The 27,840-nt window shown below is 46.8% G+C and overlaps 1 protein-coding gene, 1 long non-coding RNA gene and 1 other non-coding gene across 5 annotated transcripts in view; 2 read left to right on the top strand and 1 right to left on the bottom strand.

Moving 5' to 3' along the window:
• The window catches only part of ELOVL5 (ELOVL fatty acid elongase 5), a 76,279-nt gene extending 49,079 nt beyond the window's left edge, over positions 1-27,200 (top strand). Inside the window, exons 4-9 of one of the 3 annotated variants that reach the window (XM_069563916.1) lie at positions 8,829-8,906; positions 9,666-9,837; positions 11,646-11,770; positions 14,018-14,152; positions 15,425-15,608; positions 25,809-27,200. In XM_069563916.1, the coding sequence (XP_069420017.1) occupies positions 8,829-8,906; positions 9,666-9,837; positions 11,646-11,770; positions 14,018-14,152; positions 15,425-15,568 (654 nt within the window). In that variant the 3' untranslated portion in view covers positions 15,569-15,608; positions 25,809-27,200. Of the gene's footprint in view, positions 1-8,828; positions 8,907-9,665; positions 9,838-11,645; positions 11,771-14,017; positions 14,153-15,424; positions 17,304-21,613; positions 24,021-25,808 lie in introns of those variants that run through there. The other 2 variants (XM_069563915.1, XM_069563913.1) reach the window with 2 other exon arrangements.
• On the bottom strand, positions 19,171-21,310 carry LOC138425711 (uncharacterized). The gene is made up of 2 exons (XR_011251348.1): positions 21,131-21,310; positions 19,171-20,188 (listed from the first exon to the last, which is right to left on the bottom strand). It is a non-coding gene; the product is annotated as an uncharacterized lncRNA (long non-coding RNA).
• TRNAE-CUC (transfer RNA glutamic acid (anticodon CUC)) lies at positions 20,576-20,648 on the top strand. The gene has a single exon. It is a non-coding gene; the product is annotated as a tRNA-Glu (tRNA).
• Positions 27,201-27,840: the final 640 nt, after the last annotated feature.

Raw genomic sequence — 27,840 nt, 5'->3', positions numbered from 1 at the left:
GGGTGATGGTTGTGCTTTAGTCCGGTTGGCTGCACTGTGAGAACAGTAGTCATTTTTTCATTTGAATCTTCTCATCAACACGTCCGGGACTTCTTTATAGGGAAGATGAAAGACATCGAGCATTTGACAGGACAGGTGTTTTATTTTCCAGCCTCTCTGTCATTGTGGAGTCAGTGCCGTCGACACGTCTCCCCAGGCACCTGCAGCACTGCCTCCCCGCCTCTGGCTTTGAAGGTCCTCAGTAGAGCTGCAGAGCAGTTGCTCTGGAAACATTATATTCTAAACAGCCTTGTTTTTCTTTCCCGTCAGGCTTTCCTAAAATAGCTAGGTTATTGTGGGAAAAACCAGATTTGGAAAAACACTTGAAAGACCTGGCGAGTAATTATTGCATTTTATTTAAAAATGATTTTGTTTACAAAAATATTTTGAAAACGACATTTAGTACTCTTCTGCTTTTGCCTATTGAGCAGAGGTATAGAGAGGCTGAAATGTTGGTGAGGTTAATACTTACAGGAAAGGCCTGACTGTTGCCTCAAACACTTCTTACTCACAGTTCCCTGACAGCTGAAATTCCTTTCTCAGAAAGAAACCTCTCTCGAGGGGAAGCATTGCCTCAGTTACTTGCCCATCCATTCACCTGGCACTGCCCTAGAGAAGGATGCAGCCCAGACAGCCTCTGCCTGAGCTACATACCCAGGGGACTGGGAGGGAAGGCCTTTCAGTAGAGACGAAGCTTTGGCGTTGGTCCAGAGCCAGGCTAGACTCTTCTTAACTGACCTGCAGACCTTGTTAACCCGGCCTTCAGCTACTGTTAACAAGGTGGTGGTGGGTTGTTCAGTCGCCGGTTGGGTTGTCCAACGCTCTGTGACCCCATGGACTATAGCCTGGCAGGCTCCTCTGTCCTTGGGATTTCCATGAATCCTGGAGTGGGTTGTCATTTCCTTCTCCAGGGTTGCCATTTCCTTCTCCAAGGGATCTTCCTGACCCAGGGATCGAACCCGCATCTCCTGCATTGCAGGCAGATTCTTTACTGCTGACCCACCAGGGAAGCCCAGTATAACAAGGTACCAGTCTACAAATGCTCAGCTAAAGCAGACTCAGTTTGCAAAGCAGGAGTCAGTAGGTAAGCTGGAAATCTCTCTTTACACAGAGGATGCTCTGCTGAGGCTTCTGTATACAGCAGGAACAGACCTAGTCACGAGCCTTCAAGTATTTGGGCAGGAAGAGCGGACACTTGTCTGGAATCACAGCAAAGACATATACAGTACCTGCCTGTGCCTGGTACTGGTCCTGCTCACTCAGTGTTCATCACATGGTTACTGACTCCATCCTGCAGAGGCAAAGTCCTGATTGGACCTGGGATTGGAGTCTGAGATTCAGGCCATTGCGCATCACCTTCTCAGAACACTATCTCAGCTTGGGTTTTCTCTCCCAGCCACCAGCAGCCCCATAAAATACAAAATGAGTGTTTTTTGTGGGACGTGTGGAAGCAGCCTACCGGAAACCACCGCTCAGGAGACTGAACAGTGAGTGAAACAAAACTGCAGCGTAAGAGAACTGGGCCCGAGGCTGGGGGAGAATGCCAGACATACCTGTGTCAGGCTGGTCTGAGGACGAGCTGTTTTTTTCTGCTTTGTTCTGAAGCCTCCTGTAGTGCACAGAGCCTGCCCTTATGACGTAACCAAGAATATTGCAGTCAGCTGTAACCCAGGGGTGTTCCTGGTCCTAAGTGGAAAAAAGCACATTTGGAGGTCACGGGTATGAACTTATCTTAACGGGCATCCTTCTGTGCTGGACAGGAGAGATGTGAAATTCAAACCCACATGCTTCAACTTGACCCTGTTCCATAATAGCACTGCTAAGATTGATCAGCTAAACCGTAGAGAAAAGGTACTTTTCATTTGGGAGTATTCATGGTTCATTTTATTTTTTTAATTTTTTTAGACTTTTTGTATTGGGGTATAGTTGATTAACAATGTTGTGATAGTTTCAGGTGAACATCGAAGGGGCTCAACCATCCATATACATGCATCCATTCTTCCCCAAACTCCCTTTCCATCTAGGCTGCCACATAACATTGAGCAGAGTTCCATGTGCTATACAGGAGGTCTTTGTGGTTATCCATTGTAAATCTAGCAGTGTGCACATGTCCACCCCAAACTCCTTGACTATCTCTTTCCCCCCATCCTTCCCTCCTCCGACAACCATAAGTTCATTCTCTAAGTCTGTGAGTCTCTTTCTGCATTCTAAGTTGATTTGTATCATTTCATTTTAGATTCCACATGTAAGGGATGTCATGATATTTCTCCTTCTGTCTGACTAACTTTACTCAGTATGACAGTCTCTAGGTCTTCAGTTCAGTTCAGTCGCTCAGTAGTTTCCAACTCTTTGCTACCCCATGAATCGCAGTACGCCAGGCCTCCCTGTCCATTACCAACTCCTGGAGTTCACTCAGACTCACGTCCATCAAGTTGGTGATGCCATCCAGCCATCTCATCCTCTGTCGTCCCCTTCTCCTCCTGCCCCCCAATCCCTCCCAGCATCAGAGTCTTTTCCAATGAGTCAGCTCTTCACATGAGGTGGCCACAGTCCTGGAGTTTCAGCTTTAGCATCATTCCCTCCAAAGAAAACCCAGGGCCGATCTCCTTCAGAATGGACTGGTTGGATCTCCTTGCAGTCCAAGGGACTCTCAAGAGTCTTCTCCAACACCACAGTTCAAAAACATCAATTCTTCAGCACTCAGCCTTCTTCACAGTCCAACTCTCACATCAGTACATGACCACTGGAAAAACCATAGCCTTGACTAGACGGACCTTAGTTGGCAAAGTAATGTCTCTGCTTTTGAATATGCTATCTAGGTTGGTCATCACTTTCCTTCCAAGAGTAAGTGTCTTTTGATTTCATGGCTGTAGTCACCATCTGCAGTGATTTTGGAGCCCCAAAAAATAAAGTCTGACACTGTTTCCCCATCTATTTCCCATGAAGTGATGGGACCAGATACCATGATCTTCGTTTTCTGAATGTTGAGCTTTAAGCCAACTTTTTCACTCTCCTCTTTCACTTTCATCAAGAGGCTTTTTAGTTCCTCTTCACTTTCTGCCATAAGGGTGGTGTCATCTGCATATCTGAGGTTATTGATATTTCTTGCAGCAATCTTGATTCCAGCTTGTGCTTCTTCCAGCGCAGCATTTCTCATGATGTACTCTGCATATAAGTTAAATAAGCAGGGTGACAATATACAGCCTTGACGTACTCCTTTTCCAGTCTGTTGTTCCATGTCCAGTTCTAACTGTTGCTTCCTGACCTGCATAGATTTCTCTAGGTCTTATGGTTCATTTTAAACCAAACATCTGCTGAAGGTAAAGATCTAGTGAAAGGTCTGCTTTTCTATAAAATTCTTCATGTTAGAGTATCTCCATTGTGTTCTTATTAAGGACTCAGAACAGACAAAGAAAGTCAGAGGAGCTCGGAAGTGCTGTTGGAGATTACATTTGAACCCAGAGTCAGGTTTTCTTGGGTGCTGGTCCCACCAGTGCCATCGAGAGGTTGAGTGACTTTGGACCACACACGTCGCTACTCATGTTTCCTTAGTAAAAACATGAACTTGATCCAGGTCTAAAAAGTACACACTTGTACACACCCACAGGGACAGTCAAATCTGTGAAGACGTCAGCCTCACACACTACCGGTGGTGTTGCTCATTTTAGCAAAGTCCCTCGGGTCCTAGGATGGTTGTATGTCAGCATGGTTGGTGTCTGTTCTCGTTACCTTTCATTCCGTTTCTGCTAGGATGGATATAACCACACAGCTCATGAACCTCTCATCACTAAAACCATTAGCCCCTTTTCAAAAGGGATCATCTTGCTGCTCTGAGATCTTGGGATGTCGGGTGCATGCCTGATAAGGGCCACACAGGATGACATTTTTCTTCTTAGTATTTCAGGTGACTTTGTTTTCTTAGGCTGCTGTGGCAGCGTTTCAGTAAGTGCCGTGGAAGTGGTTCTCATACTACAGGGTATGTGCCCTTTTTGTGGTTAAATTGTGGTATTAGATAAGAAAAGTCATCTCTCGCCCAGAAAATCAACTTGAAATGGTTCTCCATGAACTGCGCCATCCAGACCCAGCAGTGATGTTCCCCTGAGTTTTCTTCTTTGAAAAGATGCATGAAACCCCCTTTGCTTATTGAATTTGTCTCATAAGGAGAGAAGAAAGCTTCTGGCTGGGCTTTAATTATAGCTCTGCACGTGCTCCTGGCCTAATTGAAGTTTGCTTTACTCCAGAGAAGAGGAGCAGTGCTTTGCCGTGGTGCTGTGTGTGTCTTGGTTACTTGGGAAAAGCCAGATGTAGATGCCTGGCGCTGCCTCGGTTGCTCTTGGAGTGGCCGGCGGGATCAAGGGCTGGGGAGGGTGGTGGCCAGCTGCTCGCTATGGCCTGCTTTTCCATTGGAGCACGGTCTTGCCCTCTCTAGGTGATGCTCAGAAGTCAAGGGTGAGCCCTGCTGCCCTCACTTCCGGTACCTCACCGCTGGCCCCGCCCCCTGGGTCCTCCCCCAGGCTGCAGTGTGCTGAACGTTCAGGGACAGACCAGAGTGGCTCTTGGGAGGAAGCCAGGCCTGGCAAGAGCATTGTCTTCTCTGAAGCACTCCTCGCAGGCTGGAGGGGAGGCCAGGCCTTGGCTCTGAGAGCCTCTGGGCGTTACTCAGACACACTGTTTGCTTCTGATGGGAACAGAGGGACCAGGGTCCTGATACTGGCCACTATTACAAAAGGTGGCAGAGAGGCTTAGATAAATCAACTCAAACTCCAGTGCTCGATCCTCCTGTGTTAAGTCATCCTGCTCCCTGCCTCCCCACCTCCTTTTTTTTATCCTATCTCTTTTGAAGCCAAGGATATTCAAGAATTAAAACTTTCCATGTCCCCAGTAGGACGTTTGATGAGGACTGATTTTCATCTTGTGAACAGAAGACTTTTTTTTTTTCCTGCAAATAAAACAGCAGGTCTAGATTTAAGGGACAAGAAGCAGCACCTGGAACTCTGTGGTTAGTTGAGCAGATACTTGTTCAGCCTCTCTTGTGTATGAGTCCTCCCTCTATGGGATTTTGTGGCTGAGGGAGCTGCAGCCAGGGCCGCCAAGGGCTTAAGACAGCAGAGCTTAAGACAGAGCCAGTGACACAGGGCTTAAAGACCACGTGAGCAGATAGGTGTAAGTCATGGTAGGGTAGGCCCAGAGGCAGGAGACTGGGCTTGACCTGGAGTGCTCAAGGGAGCAGTCATGAAGAAAATAGAATTTTAGCTGACCTTTGAAGGATAGAGAAAATTCTGAGAGCTGGAGACGGAGAGCATTGCAGTTGAAAAGGATAAAGTAATGGTTGTTCGCAGTAGTTACTGTGCTTATCTTTTCTACCAGGCTGGGTGAGGCAATCCGTCCACACTTCATCTCATTAACTTCCCATGGCAGCCTGAACAAGACACAGTCTTTGTCCTATTTGAGGGGTGAGGAAACTAAGACCTAAAGAGCTGCTGTCTGTTTTTGTAAATAAAGTTTTATTGGTTTCCTGTTTTATGGTATTTAAGTACACTGCTCTCCCCCCGCCCCTCCGCCATTGGTGATATGAAAGAACTACAAGTTTCTTTTTTTTCAAGTCTACCTTTATTTTGGGGGCTTCCCAGGTGGTGCAGTGAAAGAATCTGCCAATTCAGGAGACTCAAGTTTGGACCCTGGGTCGGGAAGATCCCCTGGAGGAGGAAATGGCAACCCACTCCAGTATTCTTGCCTGGATAATCCCACGGACAGAGGAGCCTGGTGGGCTACAGACCTTGGGGTTGCAAAGAGCCAGATACTACTGAGCACAAACACTAACTAACCTTTATTATTATTGTTTTTTAAAATTTCTTTGGTTGGGAGAGCTCTTCACGTGACTTGAGGGCCATAGCATGCGGGATCTTAATTCCTGGACCAGGGATTGAACCACACCGCCAGCTTTGCAAGGAGGAGTCTTAACCACTAGACCACCAGGGAAGTCCTTCAAGTTTCTGGTTTTAAGAGAAGGCTTCCGTGAACAAAGACCTTACATTCTCTTCTGGTATATTTGAAAACATTTGCCCCTCCTTACTGTCAAGGGGAAAAAATGCACGTAATTAGAGCAGATGCCGAGAAGTGGTGTCGAGTTTGCGTTGAAGTTTCTACGCTCTCTCTACTCGCTGCTCCTGTGATCAGAAACATCTATTCAGGAAACAGCCCACTGGGCTCAAGGTGCATTGGGCAGGGGTGGGGGGAGGGGGTGGGGGTGGTGGGTGCACTTTGTAGATGAGAAACAGATTTTGCCCTTGGATTATGTATCCCACCTAGGAGAGGATCACGCCTGTGATCTGGGCTTTTTTGTCTCCATCCTTTAACCCAATAGAGTTCCAAAAAGTTCTTTTTCCGTACCCTCCAGCCACAGAAGATAATTTATCAGTTTCCTTGTAGGACAGAAGGAAGGGGAGCAAAGAACAGAGTTGAGGTGACACCTCTCTCCCCTCAGGTTTCCACCCTAGCACAAGTGCTACACAAACACACACACTCACTCTCTCTCTCTCTCTCTCTCTCTCTCTCTCTCTCTCTCTACTTTAGACTCAGGCTTTATTTCTTGATTGCTAGGACTTCTAATAGGTCTGTATGCAGTATGCTTAACTGGCATGACTTTAGAAAGGAAAGACCAGAAAGATAATACACCTTCCAATAAATTCTCTATGGGTCTGGTTTTTTGAAAATAGTAGAATTATAGCTTACATGTGACCTGTTTTCAAAAAATCTTAATGTAGTACTGTAAAAAAATAGAACCTTTGAAAATAATTTAATCCAGCTTCCCCTTCTTAGAGTAAAACATGATCAAGGACTAGGGGAATTTAGGTGACTTGCTAAATTCTGCTCCCTACTCCTGGATTATTTGCATTATAAAATGATGTGCTCTGAATCATTGCGCTTGTCTTTGGCCACATAACTCGTGCTTTTTTCAGGTGCAGAAGATGACAATGCAAAGCAAAAATAACAGAAAGGAAGTTAGCAGAAGGAAAGTCAGATTGAAGCAGGGTGTTGAGTGTGAGCGCAGTGGCTATACCCACTGCTGGCTTCTGTCTCTGAGGTCAGACTGGATGGAAGTTGAATCGTTTGTCCTCAGACTCTTGCGATCAGCTGACATTCCCTGTATGCAGCCCCCGCCCCTAGTCATGCTCTGTGGGAGAACCTTGAGGTTCTCTTGGGTCTCAGGCACATCTTTCTCACAACACTGGTAGGCGAACTGTTTCTTACTGTATCAGATAGTATGAAACCAGTGGCTCCCATTCCTGGTTGCACATTCTAGTTGCCTTGAGTGTGTTGTGAAAGGCCTCACAATGGCCTGGAGGAGGCCAGGCTTTAGTCATTTTTAAAATTTCCCCCGGTGAGCCTGTCGTATAGCTGGGATGGGAACCACTGTTTAAAGCCAGTTCTAAAACATCAGTTGCCTCGAAAATCACCTAAACAGCCTGTTCTTACACCACGGAACTTCACGCCCAGCAATGTCTGGTTTGGTGGGTCTAGGGTTGGGCCCGAGATTCTGTATGTCTAGCAAATTCCTGGTGCTCCTGGGAGAGGTTGCTGTTGGGTGGGAACCACACTTTATAAACCACAGTGTTAGATTCTCTGGGGTTTTGATTCTGACAGTCCAGCTGGGGCCATGGCATTTGCATGTCACTTGAGTTCCCTTGTGATGCTCGTGCATCTGGACTGGAAACAGGCCACGAACCACACACTGAGGCCCAGGGGCCGGTTCCTCGTGTGGGATCTGCGGAGGAGCTCAGGCATGAGGTAGACCACCTCTGATTTCTCCTCCTCTACCCCGCTGACCACCAGAGGGAGGGCCACCAGGAACACTTGAGGACGCCAAAGCTTCAGAAGGAGGTGGTGAGCTGCAGTCTACATGGAGAAAGAGGCAGATCTCGTGGGTGTCTGTCTGGCTGGGATGCAGTGGGTAGACAGTGTGGACATGCACAGGGGCTCAGATCACACCTTCCCTCTGGAACAGGTCCTTAGGTCTTCCCCAGCAGGTTGACCTGGTGTGGCAGCTGAGGCCCCCATGGAGAGCTGGCGACCCTGCACTTTGCCCCCCACGTCAGGGTCCTCTGTGGCACCGCAGTGCCCACTCTGCCGCAGATGAATTCTGCATTGTGGGCACAGCTCAGTTCTCAGAGGTCTGATCTGTGGATCTGCAGGTGACACAGAAAACAGTGAAGAGGCTGAGGCTGGACTCAGTTGCCCCAAGCTGGCAGCAGTGGTTCTCTAAGTGAGGGCTCTAGACCAGCCTCAGGTTCACCTGGGAACCTACGAGAAATAGGAATTCTTGGGCCCCACCCTAGACTTGCTGGGTGCCTATCCATCTGCCTTTCGACGTGTCCTTAACTTCATTCTGGACCTACGCGTTCAGGTTTGAGAAAGCCAGTGGTTTCCCCCGAGGCCGTGGCAGGGCAGGACTCTGATCGGATCAGAGCAGGAGCCCACACGTGTTTGGATTCCTCAGGCCTCAGGACTGGGGAGGTGCTTGTGACGGAGGGTTCTGAAGAAAGGCAGCGTGGCCAAGCAGGGCCTGTAGAGGCGGCTGCAGTGGCTCTGGGCCCGCCCTTCAGGAAATTGAGTCCCTAGGCTTTTGAACTCCCCCTGTCATCACGGTTTTCTTGCCCAGAGCACCCTTGACTCCGCACAGCCCACAGTCTGCACGGATTCTCAAACGATGAAGTCTAATTGAATAGGGCGTTTCCTGGTTCTGATTTTGTGGGTGACTGGCTTTTCCTCTCTTTTCCTTTTTTCCCCAGTTAGTGACGGGAGTATGGGAAGGCCGGTACAACTTCTTCTGTCAGGGCACACGCAGTGGAGGAGAAGCGGACATGAAGGTACTGGCTCTTTGTTTTCTTAATAAAGAAATTGTACAAGAGACAAGATGGCTGTCCAGGTAGTCCCTGTGGACATTCTTTAAAAAGAATTTTAAAAGCGGTGTGTGCCTATGGTCAGGGAAATTAGGCAGTCTGGAAAGTATAGGAGGGAAACTAAAGTCTCCCTGTCTGCAAAAGTGAGTCCTGTTAACTTCCGGGGAAGACAGTGCATGCACTTGCCAGTATTTGCTCTCTGTTTACATAAACAGGTTCATCAGGTGATGTCTTTAGTCATCCCTCTGAGTGTGATCTGAGTGTGATCCAGCTTCCATACTGGAGTATTTTTCAGGGTTTTGTTGTAATAAAAGGCTGCAGTCTACCCTCAGCCTGGCAGTCATTTCCTCAGAGCCCCCTGTATGGCCTTTCACTGGGCACAGCACAGCACTGGACGTCCAGATTTCTTTCCCGCTCCGCCGTGTATCCTGCCACCTGCGCCACGCCAGCCCCTGAAATCGGACGTGCCTTTCTCGTGGTTTTTCCTCCTCTGATGGCTCCAGAGGAAACAGGCAGCCTACAGGGATTTGTTAAAGAGTCGTGAAGGGCATGAAGCCCTTGTAGAGCTTGCCCTTCACAACCCCCCCCACCCACCCCACCCCAGCCCCCCGGTGTTCTGGTCAAGGGCCCTGCAGAGAGGCCAGCTTCAGTGGGGCTAGGGGGGCGGTGAGGTCCCGGGGTGGGTGCACAACCCGGCGGGAGACGCTGACGGCCCCTTCGTCCTAGATCATCCGTGTGCTCTGGTGGTACTACTTCTCCAAGCTCATCGAGTTCATGGACACCTTCTTCTTCATCCTCCGCAAGAACAACCACCAGATCACGGTCCTGCACGTGTACCACCACGCCAGCATGCTCAACATCTGGTGGTTCGTGATGAACTGGGTCCCCTGCGGCCACTGTGAGTCTGAACGTCTTTGGGGACAGGTGTGAGCAGAGAGGCTGAGTTGAAACTAAGGCTTTGAGAGGAAAGGTGCTGCTTCTGCAGGTTTCTAGGTCAGGCCTTTGACCGTGGTGTCCAGATTGCCTTTAATGACAGTCTGCGTGGCCTGTGCACCCAGCAGGCTGACAGATCCTTTCTCTGGTTTGGGGTACATCCTGTGCTGATGTGGCAGGATAAGGGAAAAACCAGATTCCCAGCCTGGGGCACTTGAACAAATCTGGACAGAATTCTCTGTTCCAGCTTGTTCATCCTTGTTTCTGTACCCATTTGGAAGGTGTTTGACTGGCAGGGGCAGACCAGGAAGATGGAATCGCGCCAAGGAGTGGGCTCCAGGGAACAAGCTTTCCCTGCAGTACTTCAGGGTGTCTGCACATCCTCTGACATAGTGACCCTCACGTTCCTGAAGCGTGTTTAGCTGGGCAGCTTCTGGGACAAGCACCAACATTTGAAGTAAATTCTCTAAGCAGGATGTGCAAAGCTTGTGGTCTGGAAGTGTCCCATGAATTAGGTTGTCCCTGTGGGGTTCAGCCCAGGAGGGCTAATAAGTCCCAGTCAGAGTTCCTCATATCCATCACCAACAAACTTGATCCTCTCGGTCTGCTCACGTGTTCCCCCCAGGATAGCACCACCCTTGATTAACTTGGCCCACCAGGATGCGCACAGTCAGAGGAATCTAGAACCAACAAGGGCTTTCCAAGTACAGCTCCTTCCACTTTGGGAGAAACCTGAGACAGTAGCAGGGTTAGTAGAGCTCATGCCCCCTGGCTGCAGGTTATCTGACTTACCTTTCTAATAGAAATGGCACCTGCCCACATTTTAAAGTGTGTTAGTCACCCAGTTTTATCCAACTCTTTGTAACCCCAAGGACTGTAGCCTGCCAGGTTCCTCTGTCCATGGAGTTTCCCAGGCAAGAATACTGGAGCAAGTAGCCATTCCCTTTCCCAGGGCGATCTTCCTGGCCCAGGGATTGAACCCAGGTCTCCTGCATTGCAGACAGATTCTTTTACCGTCCGAGCTACCTGGAAAGCCCCAATGGAAGAAGGCTTTAAATGTCAGATCCCTCAGAATGACAAATGAGAAACAACCAGAGAATGGATGTGACTCGTCGAAGGTCATACACCCAGTTACTGTCATAGCCCAGCCTGACCACAGAGGGAGGAGAAAGCTGGTTGCTTTGCTTGGTTGCTGGCTATGGGGGCAGAGGACAGAGAGTCTAAAAAAAGACCAGGTGATTCTACTGGAAATGACAAATTGTGATGTGAATAATGGGTCTCTCATCTCTAAGGAACTGGGCTCTAGACTCTCTCTTACTGATAAGAATATATGGCCTCTGCACCACAGCCCTCCTCCCCAGACCTCAGCAAATGTGTAGAGACGGCCAGCTTTGAGCTTCCCACCCTTTGCAGCTGTCTTTCCTTAGGCTTCAGTGCAATATCAGAGGCACTTGGGCAGCATCCTCTGGGAGTGGTTGGGGGCCTGGCAGCAAAGCCTTTAGATGCTAGAGTGGGGTGGGTGGTTCCTGACTCCTGGTTGGATGCCCACCTGGTAGCTGACCCTGGGCTTAAAGCCTCTTGACGTCTGCCTGACCAGATGGCAATTGACTTCTGGTCACACGCCCATGCAGTGCCAGCTTGCTGCTGCAGTGTTTACCTGTTCAAAAACTTTTTTTTTTTAATTTTTGAATTTAAAAAGAATCTTGGGTTTTGCTACCTGTCACATACAGAACACTGATGCATCCTCCTCGCCAATTCCCTCTTTTCCTACAGCTTACTTTGGCGCCACACTTAACAGCTTCATCCACGTCCTCATGTACTCGTACTATGGTCTGTCGTCCATCCCGTCCATGCGGCCGTACCTCTGGTGGAAGAAGTACATCACGCAGGGGCAGCTGGTGAGTAGTGCAGCCTCTTTCTGGCAGGACTCACCGCCTGGGGGACACCGAGCTCTTCCTGGGCTGCCCTTGCTGCCCTCCTGGCGTCAGTGTTGTTGACTAGCTCCTGAGAGGTGCCTTTCCCATCCTCCCTCTCTTGATCCAGTTAAACACCTTAAAGTGAGCAGAGCGGGGAATTCCATCCATTTCAGTCAATGGAGACAACACGCTGGTGGGCAGGCAGCTAGTTGAATTGGGGAACAAAGACTAAACCTAATCCTCAGACTGTTAAGTTCAGCCCTTTCTTCTTAGTTTGTGCACAGAACATCCATGTGTGTCCGTGTTTTCTAATTATAATCCAAATCCAAGGTGCAGTCTGCGTACCTGTGTTTCCAGGAGTGCCAGGATTTGCTGGGAGGAGCCCAGGTCCAGGGTGTGCTAAGTCACTTCAGTCATGTCCAACTCTTTGCGACCCTATGGACTGTAGCCCGCCAGACGAGCCCAGGATGCAGGTGTCAAGCGACCTCTCAGCCTGTATGGTGGCAGGGATGGCACTGCAGTACCCCGGGTGGCAGCCCCCTTCCTGGGCCCACGTCCCAGCAGCTGTTTGCACTTGGTGGTTATTTCCCACCGTCCTTGTAAAAGCTTTCCTTGGTTGTCAGTCATGTCCGATTCTTTGTGACCCCATGGACTGTAGCCTACCAGGCTCCTCCCTCCATGGGATTCTCCAGGCAAGAGTACTGGAGTGGGTTGCCATTTCCTTCTCCATGTCAGTATATTATAGAGCATTTTCCTCTCCCCTTGTGATTTCTTTCATAAACTGATTAATAATACTATCACTACTGTTCAAATGCTGACATTCCTTGAGCTTACCACGTGCTCATGTCAAGCGAGCAGTTTTATAGGGATTGTTCCAGTAGCCTGATTTTATGTTATTATCCCTACTTTATAGAGGAGGATGCGGAGGCGATAGGCCAGGGCTAGCTAACTTGTTGACATTAGATACTAAATTCTTAGCCCTGGTCTTGCCTTCTTAACACTCTCTTTTCTAAGGAAACCAAGCTGACTTAGATCCTCTGTGTCAGTTGTGATTCTTCAATATTGAAAAATAACCATCTGGGGAAAAAAGATTTAAGAAGACCTTCTGAGCTGCTTCTGTGTTTGGTGTTTCATTAGCACCTCTTTGCCGGCTGCCGGACGATCCTTCTTATGTTGCCTCACCCACTTGTGAGGAAGGGTCACTGTTCTTCAGCCTCCTCATTACACATGAGAAGTGACGCCAGGGTTGACTTGGCTGCACGTAGTGTGGTTCTTCTGAAGCCAAATGTAGAGCAGGCTGGAGAGCTGGTCTCCTGTTGACCTCTGCCCTTTGAGGTGGAAGATTGCCCCCAGTTTCCCTGTATGTATTCTGTGCGCCGCTTATAGTTACAACAGCAACAACAACAACAACAAACAGTTCCCTGCATAGAAACACTGAGAGGTGGCCCGAAATCCCGTGGGCGGGGCCTCGTCCTCCACTCACTCCTCAAAGATGCCCGTCCAGCAGCTGTCCCTTATCTTAACCCCGTCTCGCCATTTCCCTGCTTCTCAAGATGTACCTGTCAGAAATAATCTATGGAATTAGTGTTATATCCTAGGAAGAGAGTAAGTCTGTCTCCCAACCTCAGCCTTCACCAGATCAGAAGGTCCTCGGATAAGGATGGGGAAAGAGTCCAATGGGATTGCACATCCTGCAATGAGGTTCCTGGTCCCTCTAAACATACACTCCATGCCTATCTTTCCTGTATGAAGAATAAACAAAAAGTACTGTTGCATCTCCTGTACTGTATTCCTGAAGTGTGTGTTGGGTTTTTTAAAACGTTTTCTCTTTTTTCCTTCCTTCCAGCTTCATTGAGAGCTAATTCACGTATAATACTGTATAAGTTTGCAGTGTACAGCATAAGGATTTTGATGTGTGTATGTTGTAAATCTACTCCCAGAACTTCCAAATATACAATGAAAGCCTTGCTGGCTATTCCCCGAGCTTTAGAGAAGGTGACTGCAGCAGTTGGAAAGGGAGGAGTGTGTACATAAGATAAACACAGATGCATAAGAGGTTTGAGATACGTTTAGCATATGCCTCATGATTTTGAAATGACCTCTGTACCTACAGAAAGGTTAGTAAGTGTTCATTCCCAAACTCGGGGGTGCAGGGTAGAGCGCCCATTTGGCAGATGCCTTGACCGTGGGCCATGACCACATATTCAGCTATGTCTCCTCCCCACCCAGCTTCAGTTTGTGCTGACCATCATCCAGACCAGCTGTGGGGTCATCTGGCCGTGCACCTTCCCTCTCGGTTGGTTGTATTTCCAAATCGGATACATGATTTCTCTGATCGCCCTCTTCACAAACTTCTACATTCAGGTAAATCTCACTCTTCGGTGGTGATTGGGATTTGGGGTCCTTGCAGCCAAGGCCCTCATTCATTCCTTTATTGAGGAGCCCCTGCCTTGGCGGGAGCAGGGTGGAGGTGGGGTCACTGCCTCTGTGGAAGGTGCTGAAGTCTGGCCAGACCTTGGAGTTCTGGGGCTTTGGCACAAGCAGCTCCAGGTCCTTGTGGGAAAGCAGAGCTGTCCCGTTCTGCTTCCCTGGGGCTGCTGCAGACATGGCATAGGTGAGTCTCAGTCTCAGTCTCTCAGCCCCACTGCCCTAAACGCCAGGGCTAAATTAAATATCTGAAGAATTTTCCATTACAGTCCCCAGCTACAGATAGAAATCAGCCCTTTTTCCCAGTTTCCTTACACTTCCTCTCCCCACTGCTCAGGTTTGGGGGCGCAGATCGTTCCCAAGTGTATGATGTGGTATAGATTTCTGCTCACGGAAGGGTTTGTTTAGGGCTGATGCCTTGGGGGAGCCTGACCTTGTGAGGTCACTGTTGACTCTCCTACTTCCCATTACCCCTGCATCTCGTGTGTCCCTGCTCCGTGAGCTGGGCCTGGCTCCGGGCAGGCACAGGGGCTGGGCAGGAGCAAAATAAGAGGCTCTGAGCAGAGGCAGGAAAGCCAGATCACATGCAGCAGCACCAACCCCCCTCCATGCCAGGGCAGGGGCTGCCCAGCACACTTGCGCCTCCCTGCGCCCCCTCCAGACAGACACCTTTTCCCAGACATACCTGGAGGGGGACTCTGGGTTGCATCTTCCTCCTGCCTGGCTGGTAGCTCATGCTGCACTTCAGGGCAATGACAGGGGAGGTTAAAGAAAAGATGGGGCCCAGCGAAGCTGAAGTCACACCTGTTTTGACTGCCATTCATGGCAGAGTGCTTTTGTAAGTAAAGGACCAAGACAGTTGCTAAAGCCATGAGACAGTTTTGAAGGCAGAGGATGTGAGTGACAGCGGGAGACAGCAGGGCAGAGCCAAGTGACGTGTAACTTGTATTTTCGGTCTAATTGTCAAATAACAGCCATACCTCCACCCATGACTCAGTGAACATACCCAGGCTGAGCCTCAGAAAATGAAAGAATGATTGAAACCAGTGGCAAAAAAAAGACCCAAAACATTTTCCAGGTCGCTTGAGCAGACACTGCTTCTTAATACGGTAGCACTGGTCCCCAGAGGCTCTAGCCCTGGCATTAGGGATGTGGCCGGGCCCCACCCCCACCCCCGCCGTGGCTCCCATCTGCCCTTCTGTGTTGCAGACCTACAACAAGAAGGGCGTCTCCCGGAGGAGAGAGCACCAAAAGGACCACCAGAACGGCTCCGTGGCCGCCGTGAACGGCCACACCAGCAGCTTCTCTTCCCTGGAAAACAATGTGAAGCCGAGGAAGCAGCGGAAGGACTGAGGTCTGAGGGCTGGCAGCCTCTGAACCACATCGTCTGATTGTAAGCACATCTGAGTTGTGCCCGATGCTCGTTAACAGCTGCTGTCACTAGTCAGCCTACAATAGTGTGACTCACGTAGGACCTCTTCCATCAGTTCCAAACCCCTAGAAAACGTAGACAGATTATCCAAGTAGGCATAAGATTTTTTAACATTTCTGGGCTCTCACCGACCCCTGCGCTAGACTGTGGAGGGCGTGTTATTGTAGTACACGACACTGCTGTTGCCTTATTAGTTATAACATGATAGGTGCTGAATTGTGATTCACAATTTAATAACACTGTAATCCAAACTTTTTTTTTTAACTGTAGATCATGCATGTGATTGTAAATTTGTATAATGTTGTTACAGTAGAGAAACACACATGCCTTAAAATTGAAAAAGCGGGGCCCAAAGCTTATTAGTTCAATTAGGGTATGTTTCAAGTTTTTATTCATTTCTAATAGCTCCGTTCAGAAAAATCAACAACCATGATTTATGAAACTTAACGTGTGACACAGGACTTCAGGTGACTTGTCCGTGTGAAATCGGCACCTTCAGTTTTTGTAATGTTGGCTTTAAATCAGGCAGGTTCAGATCTAGTGGAACAGTCAGTTTAACTTTTTAACAGATCTTATTTTTTTATTTTGAGTGCCACTATTAATAATGTAAAAAGGGAGGGAGGAGCTAAAGCAGTCTTGATGAAACTTAAATATATATTCTTTGTCTTCAAGATTTCAGGAAGTGTGTAGGATGAGTAGGCCGTTTTAAATTTCAGAAGTGTAAGTGTTTTTATACAAGAAACAAAGCCCATTTTGCTTTCCACTTAGAGAAGATATATACTTTTCAAGAGACATGACTGAATAGTTAGCCATTTGACAGAGGCCCATAGATGAGCAGTGGGGGAACTGGTTGCCAGGGTCCAAATTTGGATTGATTTCTCTACTGCTATCTATCTGTTTTGACACAAACGTCCTTTGAAAATGTGCCTAGCTTACCATAATGAATGGGGAAGGGTGGGGTGGGAAGGACCTTAGAAAAAATTCAAGGTAAAATTAAACAGATAGCTGCAGCATGAGAAAACTGGAGAACTGAGTAGAGATGGTTTGGTTAATGTGACTCTAATAGCACCTGTAAGGTTTTTTTTTCTCCTGCTCCAACTCTAAAGATTTGTTTAGAAATGCTTGTTTAAAAATAAGACTGCTTATCATAAAATCATGTCTCATACCCTAGAAGCAGTGGTCAAACAGAAAAAGACTGTTTAGTGTGTGTGTCATTTTTAAAGTGTTGGAATTTAGCCTCTGAATACCTTCTCCACTGGAGGAAAAATACATTCGTTGAACCACTCGTGACACATCTGAGAAGGTCATTGACAATGTATAAATGAATGGTTTGATATTTATGTAAATATCAGTTTATCATGCTTTAATTTTGCACATTCATATTACAGGGAGCCAGTTGGGTTCTCTTAATTAGTCTTGTGGGTTTTCTGTTTGGAAGGAGTCACGGCATCTGTTTACATTTACCTTATCAAATCTAGAACATGTATATTTGTAAATGTATGTCTTCCTAGGTACTAGTTTGAGAATGTCTTTACATATTTCAACACAAAAACTATAACATTCAATAGTGTGCTGTCAAAGTGTGCTTAAGCTCATCTGGATATACCCACAATGTTAAATAATGTCTAAAATTAATCATTAAAACATTTTTGATTACCTGTGCTTGGATTTACATTGTAAATATGCTGCTAATTCTGAAAGACTGGAGAAAAGCCTGCTTTCTTCACCATCTAGGAAGTCACCCAAAGAAATGATGTAAATAATTCAGTTTGGAAGGTTATACTGTGGCTCAGCTCACATTAGGAGGGATCCCCACATTGTTAGGCATGGTGGCGGCTGCATCCCAGTTCCTTTCTCTAAGCTTTCCCTGGTTTCCATACTGAAGACCCCAGCTCTGAACCCACTCCTTTTTCTTCCTCCCTTCCCCTCCCCTTTCCTTTCCCCAAGCTGTTAGAATTACTTTCCTAGATCTAGACCAGAAGTCTGCACATCCTTTCTGGAAAGAGCCAGCTACCACCTGTCTTAGGCTTTGCAGACCACACTGCTCAACCACCTTTTGTAGAGCTCAAAAGCAGCCTATTACACAAGTAATTACACAGATAATATGTAAATAGTGGGCCCTAGCCACGTTCCAGTAGAACTTTATTTGCAAAACAGAAGACCTGTGGCTATAGTTCTGTGACCCCCAGTTTAGAGTAACAAGGGCCCACCTCTGTCACTTTCTTTGCCAAAGACCATTTCATGTCCCACGTCCTGCCCCACGCCACACACCCCCACCCCCCACACCTTCCCCAGTCTGACTTACTGAGTCCGTCCATACCCATCATAGAAGTGAGGAGAGTCCCTTCCTCCACTTCATACCACGCGGTTACTAGTGCAGGCCTGACCCTGGCTTTGAGTGTGTTCTGGTTTGTCAATATCACCTTCAAAATGTCATCAGAAACTGAATTTAGTATTGGGAATATCATTTGAAAAGTGCAGAGGACTGTTGGGGTTTGGTGGTAATGATTACTTACATCCTTGTCCTTCCCCTCTGAGTCCAGAACAAATTGAAGACATCAAAACCAGACTGATGGAAATCAGCATAGTTTATCTGTCACTGAGGAGGCTGGCTGGTGACAAAGACCGCAGTAGGGCTCTCCGAATACCCTGTTGACATACCATGGTCAGCTCCAGCTCACTGGTGGTTGTGGCTGCCCTAGTCTGTTGGTGTGGTAATCAACTGATGATTAAGATGTTTTGAACATCTGCCCTGCAATTTACGCAGCTTTAGCTGCAAGCTCCCTTTCTGTGTCAGGCTGTGCTCTGATGCCTATGATGCTCAATAGTATCTCCAACTTTAGCAACCAGAGTCACCCTCTTCCTTTTAGAGAAGTGAGTGGGTCAGAGGGCAGAGTAGGCCAGATGGTTTCCACCCTTTTCTCTCGTCTGTATGGAAGTGGAAGGGCAAGTTCACGCACCCGTATGGAAAAGGGAGGATTCCCAGTTACCCTTCTGAGCAGCCTTGCCATTTACAGGAAAGGCAGTGTAGCCTAGCGTGGGAAGCACAGCTTGGAGGCCACACTGCCTGGTTGCAATCCTATCTGTATGACCTTTAGGCAGATTGCTTTAACTTGGCCTCAGTGTTCCCATCTACCCGATTGGGATAAAGTCAGTACCTACCTTACAGGCTCATTACAAGGGTTAAATAGATGAACAAAGTATACACAGTTCTTGGAGCCACATCCAGCAAAGCATGAACTCTGTGTTATCTATTACCTTCAGGCCATACCACTGGTCTCTAAAGATTAGCTGTTGTTTTACTGTTAGTTCCTTGACTAGTTGCTCTAACAATCCTATCACAAAGGAGAGGAAGTTCTTGGGTAGGATACTTTGTTGAATCGAAAGAGTTGAAAAGTGGACTTCCCTGGTGGCTCAGTGGTAAAGAATCTATCTTACAATGCAAGGAACGTGGGTTCAATCCCTGGTATAGGAAGGTCCCAAGAGGTCTGCATGCCCACAATGAAGATCTGATGCAGCCAAATAAAAATGAATTTTTTTTAATTTATAAAAGTTGAAAAGAAACCAGCAATTGTTGGGAGTACGACTGTATTATTCCAAATTTTGTCCGAGTTTTACATTACACTACTGTTTTGGAATTGCTGGAATCTGCTTTATTCCCTCTTGGGGAAACGGCAGGTTCATGGTGTCTGGTCTGTCGCATCATTCCTGCAGAGCCCTGCTGGTAGTTCTGTGATCCATCCACAGACATGGGTATCTTTCATGCGAACTGATTTTAAACAGATGTCTCACACTCTTCCCTTATCAGTCCAGGATTTCAAATACTAATAGCTTCTCCTCTTCAGCATCAATTTGGAGAATAGTGCCGTCAGTGGAGATGGCAGCAGAATAGTGTTTGCCTCAGTTTGCTCTCTGCTCTCACTAATTCTCATTCCAGGCGTAGATTTAAAACTCATCTGTGTTGTCCTTGACGTTTTTATGAGCTTCATTTTCTCTCTTTCCCAACATATTTATGGCAAAGCGAGAAAGTTCCCAGGCTGACTTTTGCCATAGTTTGTGTGAGATGTTGCACCCAGCTTATGAAGATGTCTTGGAAGTTGTAGGAACAGGCAGAGTGGGCCCCCGTGACTGGTGATGCAGTGGTGACAGAGAGCCAATTGTGGTGGTCAGTGGGCATCTACTCTCTCAGATCATCCAAACCCTTCTGCCCAGTGCTCGCCATCCCCTGTGTCTCCCGTGTGTGTGTTTTGTGTTGACCATCTGGTTCACTGGGAGAACACCTAGTGCAGAGGACTGAGGGGTATTGGGCAAACAGGGATGTGTGAGAAACGTCAGTCCCCAGAGGAGCCGTTTCTAGACTGGGATCAAACATACACACAGATGACTCCCGCACAGGATGGTTTGTGCTGGGAGCATGACGTTGACAGGAGCCATGAGAGACCCAGGAGAGAGAATCTTTCTAGCAAGGTGATCAAGAAGAGCTCGTCCAATCCGAGTCTTCAGAGATGATCTGGCTTTCAGTAGATGGTGGCTGAAAGTTGCTAGGGAGACAGCATTGCAAGTTCAGGAAACAAGTACGGAGAGACACAACACATTTCACAGAACTATTGCATGTGTGGGAGAAACAGCTTATTTTTAAAATAAGAGGTAAAGTGGGAGGAGAGTGTAATTTGGGTGTTCCCATTGATAAATGTGCAGAATGTTACTCAGAGTTCCCAGGGCTCTTTCTCTGGAATTACGCCTTCCTTCCTTCCTTCCTTCCTTCCTTCCTAGTAATTAGCCTTAAAAGAATCATCGGTAGCCATGCCTCTTGCCCAGATGCCCACCTCCTCTTCTCCCTTTCAAGCAGAGCTAAGGAGGAACAAGAGGGTGATTACAACAAGAACTGGCACTTATGTCATAAAATGAAGGGAGTCATGCATGGGACTTCCCCGGTGGTCCAGTGGCTAAGACTCTGTGCTCTCAATGCAGGGGGCCCAGGTTCAATCCCTGGTCAGGGAGCTAGATCCCACATGCCACAACTTTAAAAAAAAAAAACATATACAACTAAGACCCACTGCAGCCAAATAAATAAATATTTAAAAAAAAAAAAAAAAAACCTGAAAGGAATCATAAGAGGGAGCAGACTCAAAGAGGACTCGGACCTTCTGAAGAATTCCTCCAAACCAAAGACAGGGCTTTAGAGTCTGAAAACTTAGGTCATGGGCCTGATGTTTGGAGAATATATCTGAGAAAGAACTTACGGTATGTTTTAAATATATCTCAGTACAGAAAAGAATAGATGGGCAGTGGTTTAAATGTGGCCCTTTATGAAAGGAGGTCAAGGATTCAAGTACCTGCCAAGTGTCCACACAGACCCAAGATCGAAGCGCACGTGTCTTGTGTCCCAAGACCTGCAGTGGGATCAGTGATGAGGTTTCTGAAGATACAGAGGCAGGAGAAGAGGAAAGTACAAAGTTCAGATTAAAAAAGAAAAGACGCACCGATGGAATAAAAGCACCAGAAAGGGAGTGCGGTTGTAGACGCATCAGTTTCTCTTCCCATCTGATGCTTCAAATCACTGAAGGCGCACAGCGTGGTTCAGGTGTTCTAGAAGGGAGTCAGGTGAGGGAGCACCGCTGTGGTCTGCATGTCTGTGTCCCGGTAAAGTCCTGTGTTGAAACCTAAGGCAGTGGGATTGGGAATGAGGGTGGACCCCTTGTGATTGGGATGAGCGCCTTTTATAAAGGAAAGAGGCCCAGAGAGCTTGAGCATCCCTTATGCCAGGTGAGGTTATGGGGAGAAGAAAACCAAATCTGCACCTTGGTCTCAGTCTTTCCAGCCTCAGAACTGCCAGCAAGAAACGTTTGCTGTCCTAACCCTGCTGGTGTGCAGTGGTGTCACAGCAGCACCAACCAGCTGAAACTTGCCCCCTGTACCTTGTGTCCACCGAGCATGAGACACACATGCTTTCCTCCTCATGTCAGGTACTGGCGTCTATCATCCCCACTTTACAAATGAGGAAGCTCAGACCCAGAGAGCATCCGTGACCTGCCCGGGTAAGCATGACATCAGAGCTCTAATGGACCCACCTGTTCCAAGCTGATGCACTCACCCTGCAAGGAGCTGCCCAGAAGGCAGCCCCTCAGACCAGCTCCTAAAGCACAGGGTTACAGCTGCGTTACTCCCATGCTGGCTGCTTCCCTTCCAACCAGGGTGATCGTTTAGCTCCATGCTACATTGGTGTGATTTTAAATTATTCGGAACATACACATTGTCTAGTGAGAGGTTTCACTTAATGGATTAGAGATTCTGGGAGAATTGTACAAAGATCCCCAAATATTAAACTATCTGATTTAAAACTATCTGATTTACGCTTATTATGTATATTTCTTCCTTCTGTGATGCCATTGAGTAAAGAAAACTGCCAAGTTCTAAAAGATAATACCAAATCATACCTATAAATTTTAATAAAAATTTTTGTCAGAAAAAAAATCACATTTTGCATTATTACTGTTTTTTAAAGAACTGACAATAGCATATATTTACTTAGATATCAATACAGCACTTATTTCATCAGCATTACCATAAAACTTTTGAGTCAGTTTCTCAGACACTAAAGACCGTTCCAAATTGCTTTGGTCACTGGATGAGATGGCTGGATGGCATCACAGACTCGATGGACGTGGGTCTGAGTGAACTCCGGGAGATGGTGATGGACAGGGAGGCCTGGCGTGCTGCGATTCATGGGGTCACAAAGAGTCGGACACGACTGAGCGACTGAACTGAACTGAATAAGTAAATGCCGTCTCAGAAATATGCCCTTCCCCCCACCCTTACTGATGATCCAGCTCTGCTCCGGGCATTTTGCCAGTTGCTGGGGAAACAGCAATGAAAAGATAACCTCATTTTGGAAGAAAGACGAAAACAAGCAAACCGAATAATTACATATTATTGTGACTGTTCTGAAGGACACAAGCGGGGTACTGACCCTGAGAATATCTTGAGTGCTATTATACTTGAGATGGTGTTGAGGCATATGGAAGGATATTGGGGTGTCTGCCTATGTGTTTAAATTGGTGGTTCTTATTTTCATGAGCTAAATAAGAGATCACTGGAAGTTTCCCACATTCTCTCAGAAGCCATCTGGAAGGTCTTGATAGAGCTGTCTGTCCTCCACCTGAACGGTGGCTCTCGGCAGAGGGTGAGTGAGCCCCATGCTGGGCTCTGACACTTCCTTGAGCACCCGGGGTTCCTGCTGCTCTCCACGTGATTGGCAGGCTTCCACACTGATACCTTATCATTTCAGCCCTGCACCATACGATGAGCTCTTAGAAGACTTTTTTAAGTGACAAGGATCCAAATTTAAGCGACATCCCACTGAATGTTAGTACCAATGTCATCTGAGGACAAATGGGGCAATGGGTGATTTTCATGCCTGGCAGTGGCTCATGCTGCCTGGCAGCTGCCAGCATCCTTTAATGAGAAGAATAAAACAATCTCCATTTCAGAAAATCTCAAATGGTGTGTGGGAGTGTGGGTGCGTGTATGGGTGGTAGAGGCTATGTTATAATCTCATTCCTTTCTGGGAGATGCAATATGGATTCTGAACAGCCCATTTGATTGTAAGACACTTGAGGGGAGGAACTGACTGTTTCTTGTGTCTAATCCCTGGTATGTGCCTAGCGTAGCAACAGACACAACAAACGTTCAGTGTTTTGATGAATGAACGGAGGACTCAGAAAGGACTGGACAACATGATGTACAGTAAGAAAAACAGGCTTTCAAGCCAATTCGATCTGAGTTTACATTACATCATGTGTCATGGACTGAATGTGTGACCCCCAAAAATGCATATGTTGAAACCCTAATCCCTCTACCCCATGTGACGGTTTTAGGAGATGGGCTTTGGGAGGCAATTAAGATAAGATGAGGTCCTGAGGGTGGAATCCCCATTTATGGGAGTATTGCCCTTCTAAGAGTCATAGGAGAGCTCGCTTCTCTGCTTTCCGTCACATGGGGATGCTAGGAGAAGTTGGCAGCCTGCAGCCCCAAAGAGAGGGTCTCACCAGAACCTAACCGTGCTGGCACCTGATCTCAGACTTCCAGCTTCCAGAACTGTGAGAAATACTTGTTTATCAGGAAGGAAAAGAGGAGGGGGAGGGTAAATTAGGAGGTTGGGGTTAGCAGATACACATTACTATCCATAAAACAGATAAGAAGGACTTTCTGTATAGCACAGGAAACTTTATTTAATACCTTGTAATAACATAATGGAAAAGGATCTGGAAAAGAATAGATACACATATATGTTTAACTGGATCACTTTGCAGTACACTAGAAAGTAACAACATTGTAAATCAACTATACAGGTCAATTAAAAAAAAAAAAAAACCTCACTAAATGCTCCCAGCTTGTTGGAACTCAAGGTGGTCACCACTGGGTTCAGGGACTCCAGAGTGTGCAGTGAATGGCATTTGGAATACAGCATGGTAGAGCTGACCAAGGTCCCCTCAGGATCACCAGCTTCCCCCTGCCTCAGGGCTACCTCCAAACAATTGCTCGCCAACAATAAAAAACCTAGATCTTTCCCATGGCCTGTAGGATCTCCCTGACCTGCCAAACTCCCTCAGGCCTCCCGCCACACTCTTGCTCAGGTCTTCAGCCACACTCCTCTTCTCCGGTTCCCTCTCAGAGCCCTTACCTTTTTGAGGCCTCGTCCTTGCTTCTTCATCCAGATAAGCTATTTCTGTGACGTGATCTTGCCACCTTAAATGCCACTTCCCTAAATTTGGAGGCCTTCTCTAAGCAGTAGTTGTTGAGTTGCTCAGTCGTATCTGACTCTCTTCGGCCCCATGGACTGTAGCCCACCAGGCTTTTCTGTCCATGGGACTTCCCAGGCAAGAATACTGGAGTAGGTAGCCATCTCTTCTCCAGAAAATCTTTCCAACCCAGGGATCAAACCCAGGTCTCCTGCATTGGCAGGCATATTCTTTACCACTAAGCCACCAGGGGAGTGCCCTTCCCTAAGTAGCAGCTCTAAAATACCTTCCCCAGACCCTCCTCACACAGGCCTGTCTCTTAACTTGGCTTTATTTTCCCTTGTAAGAGTTTCATTGTTATGTATTTATTTTGTCTCCCACCTAGAAGACTGAGGGCTTTTTCTCTTGCCTGGCACATAGGAGAGTCTCAGATGTTTGAATAAATGACTTTGTGAATGAATGGACAGGAGATGATTAGCATGAAGGTCGATCACACCATCTCTGAGTGGGGTGGGGGGCTGTAGTCATCTTGTCCTTCACAAGAAGGACACCATCCTGGAAGAGAATGTAAAAGAAGAATGTCTATATTTATGTATATGTGTAACTGAACCACTATGTTATATACCTGAAACTAACATGACATTGTAAATCAACTGTATTTCAATAAAAAAATTTTAAAAAGGCACTAACACGTATGTATGGAATCTAGAAAGATGGCACTGATTAATTTATTTGCAGGGCAGCAATGGAGAAACAGAGAGAACCAACCTATGGACACGGCGGGGAGAGGGGGAGGGAGAAGATGAGATGTATGGAGAAACCATCATGGGAACTTACAATACCATATGCAAAATAGATAGCCAATGGGAATTGCTGTATGACTCAGGGAACTCAAACGGGGCTCTGTAACACCCTAGAGGGGTGGAATGGGGAGGGAGACGAGAGGGAGGTTCAGGAGTGGGGGGACATGGGTGTACCTATGGCTGATTCTTGTTGATGATTGACATAAAACTACAAAATTCTGTAAAGCAATTATCCTTCAATTAAAAAATTAAATTTTAAAATAAATAAAGGTAAATAAAGGGGGAGGTCCCTGAGCTAAACAAACGCAAAAAAAAAAAAAAAAAGTTCAGGAAAAGAAAGGCGTTGTGGTTATCAATAAGATATCTATGTCATCTCAGCAAAGTGGGCCCAAATGTATTTCGGAATCAAATATATGGCAAACAGTCAAATCCCACCACTGTGAAGAATAAATGAGCTGTCTGTTCTCTTATGAACTTAATGTATAAATTCTGCTGCTCTGTGCTGTTCAGATTTAGAAGTGAAGACAAAAATAATTGTGAAGGTGAAGGACAGCGCTGGAAACTATTTTTAGAAGCCTGCAACCCAAGAGATTCTTTTTTTTTTTTTTTAATTTTAGAAGGTGCTCTGATGCTGCTGCTAAGTCACTTCAATCGAGTCCGACTCTGTGAGACCCCATAGACAGCACTCCACCAGGCTCTGCCATCCCTGGGATTCTCCAGGCAAGAACACTGGAGTGGGTTGCCATTTCCTTCTCCAGTGCATGAAAATGAAAAGTGAAAGTGAAGTCACTTAGTCGTGTCGTGACCCCATGGACTGCAGCCTACCAGGCTCCTCCGTCCATGGGATTTTCTAGGCAAGAGTGCTGGAGTGGGGTGCCATTGCCTTCTCCTAAAAGGTGCTCAGTTAGGCCTTATTTGATTTTATGACCTCTCTTCATCTGTTTCTTGAATTATAACTTGGAAATAATGATCAACCCAGTTGTTGTTATTAGAACTCACCAACTAATAGTGCCTGATGAGAAGAAGATGTTAGCCTGGTCCAGCGAGAGAATGAGAGCAAACCCCAAGATCACCTGCTGTTAATTACCCCTGGCAGGGCAGTGGGCTGCACCCATAGGAAAACCAACCATACAGTGATTTGCCGAAGAGTTTTGTGCACCTGACTTCAGATACCGTGACAAGGATGCCTCAAGGACGTGCTGCTCTTAGAAATAATTTTTCAAGCACTGAGTTGAGACACAGAAAACATTCATCAACAGCCGGCGAGACCAGGAGGGCTGTGATGAGAGTCATCCCCACGAGGCAGGGACCAGGGGGAGCAGGGGCTGACAGCTGAAAGCACTGGCAGCTACAGAGGAGTCTGACATGATGAATAGTGTGAAGGCCACGTTAGGGAGCAGAAGTGAGAGCACGCCAGAAAGGGGCCCTTTACAGAGGAGACACTCGAAAGCAGTGGCCTCACTTCTCTCCCTCGCCAACCGACAAAAGTCAAGCTAATGCCTAATACCTGTCTCTCTATCCGCCCCCATTTTAAATTTTTTGCAAACCAACACTCAGACAAATCACTGGGTGAAAACATCACTAGATTTTTATAAGATCAAGGATGTCCATTGTGGAAGTTTTAAAAAAAAAAAATAACAATCTAAAGGTCCCTCCAATGGGCTAAATGAATTAGGTACATCATTCATAGGATAGTATGCAGTGGATCAAACGTGCTTTGAGAAAAACTGAATCATGTGAGAAAAATGGTCATGGAAATGATAAATGAAAAAGCAAGTTATTAATCAGTTTATACCACATTGTTTTCAGTTTCTTAAAAGATGGTTCTAGGTGCCTGAAAAAAGACAGGATATCAAAATGTCAACAGCAATTATACTGTTACCATTGTTATAACAATTATATAACAATTACACCTGAATGGGAAATTGCAGGTGATTTTTATCTTCCCCTTGGTGTTTTTCTAAAATTTCCAGAGTTTCTGCAATAAACATTATTTGTAAAATGAGAAAGTCATTAAATTTTTTTTGACGGAATCAGTCTATCACCCAGAGATTCAAAGTATCTAACTAAAGTGAGTGCTTTGCTACAAAAAAAAAGGGTGGGGGGTGGGGTGGGGGGGAGAAATCCTCCTTCCCCTTGAGGATGCTTCTTTTGATGTTTAAATTGTGATTTTATAGAAAAACATCTTGATTTTAGAGGCAGCAAGAAACTATTTGATCTTGCATGAGTCATTAGATAATTTCCAGCGAACTGACAGTCGCTACTGTGTTAGAAAGACCCGAGTTCAAGGTCCAGGTTCCTGAAAACCTGGGACATGACGGTCCTTCGCAGTTTCCCAACGTATAAACAGCATGCTTGCTTTTCTGTTCACCTCACAAGATTATTTTTGAGTCTCAACTCCTCACATTACATGGAAAGTAAGACAGGGCCATTTTCCCAGAAATGCAGTCAGGGCTTCTTGCAACATAAGGGATCTCTCACTGGAATGCCAGAGGGGAGGCTGGTTCAGAGAGATAAATCCCTGCAGAGATAAGCCGTGAGTCACCCGGTGAGTCACGGAGGCCAACGGCAGAGGAGGCAGGACCCACCGAGGTCTGCGGCAGGAATGTAAGTTCAGCCTCTTCCCAAACAGCGTGGGCCTCACAGTAA

This window comes from Ovis canadensis, chromosome 20 (genome assembly GCF_042477335.2).
Source record: "Ovis canadensis isolate MfBH-ARS-UI-01 breed Bighorn chromosome 20, ARS-UI_OviCan_v2, whole genome shotgun sequence".
Lineage (NCBI taxonomy): Eukaryota > Metazoa > Chordata > Mammalia > Artiodactyla > Bovidae > Ovis > Ovis canadensis.
The sequence above is the reverse complement of the archived record's forward strand: the minus strand, read 5'-3'. Positions and strand labels throughout refer to the sequence as shown.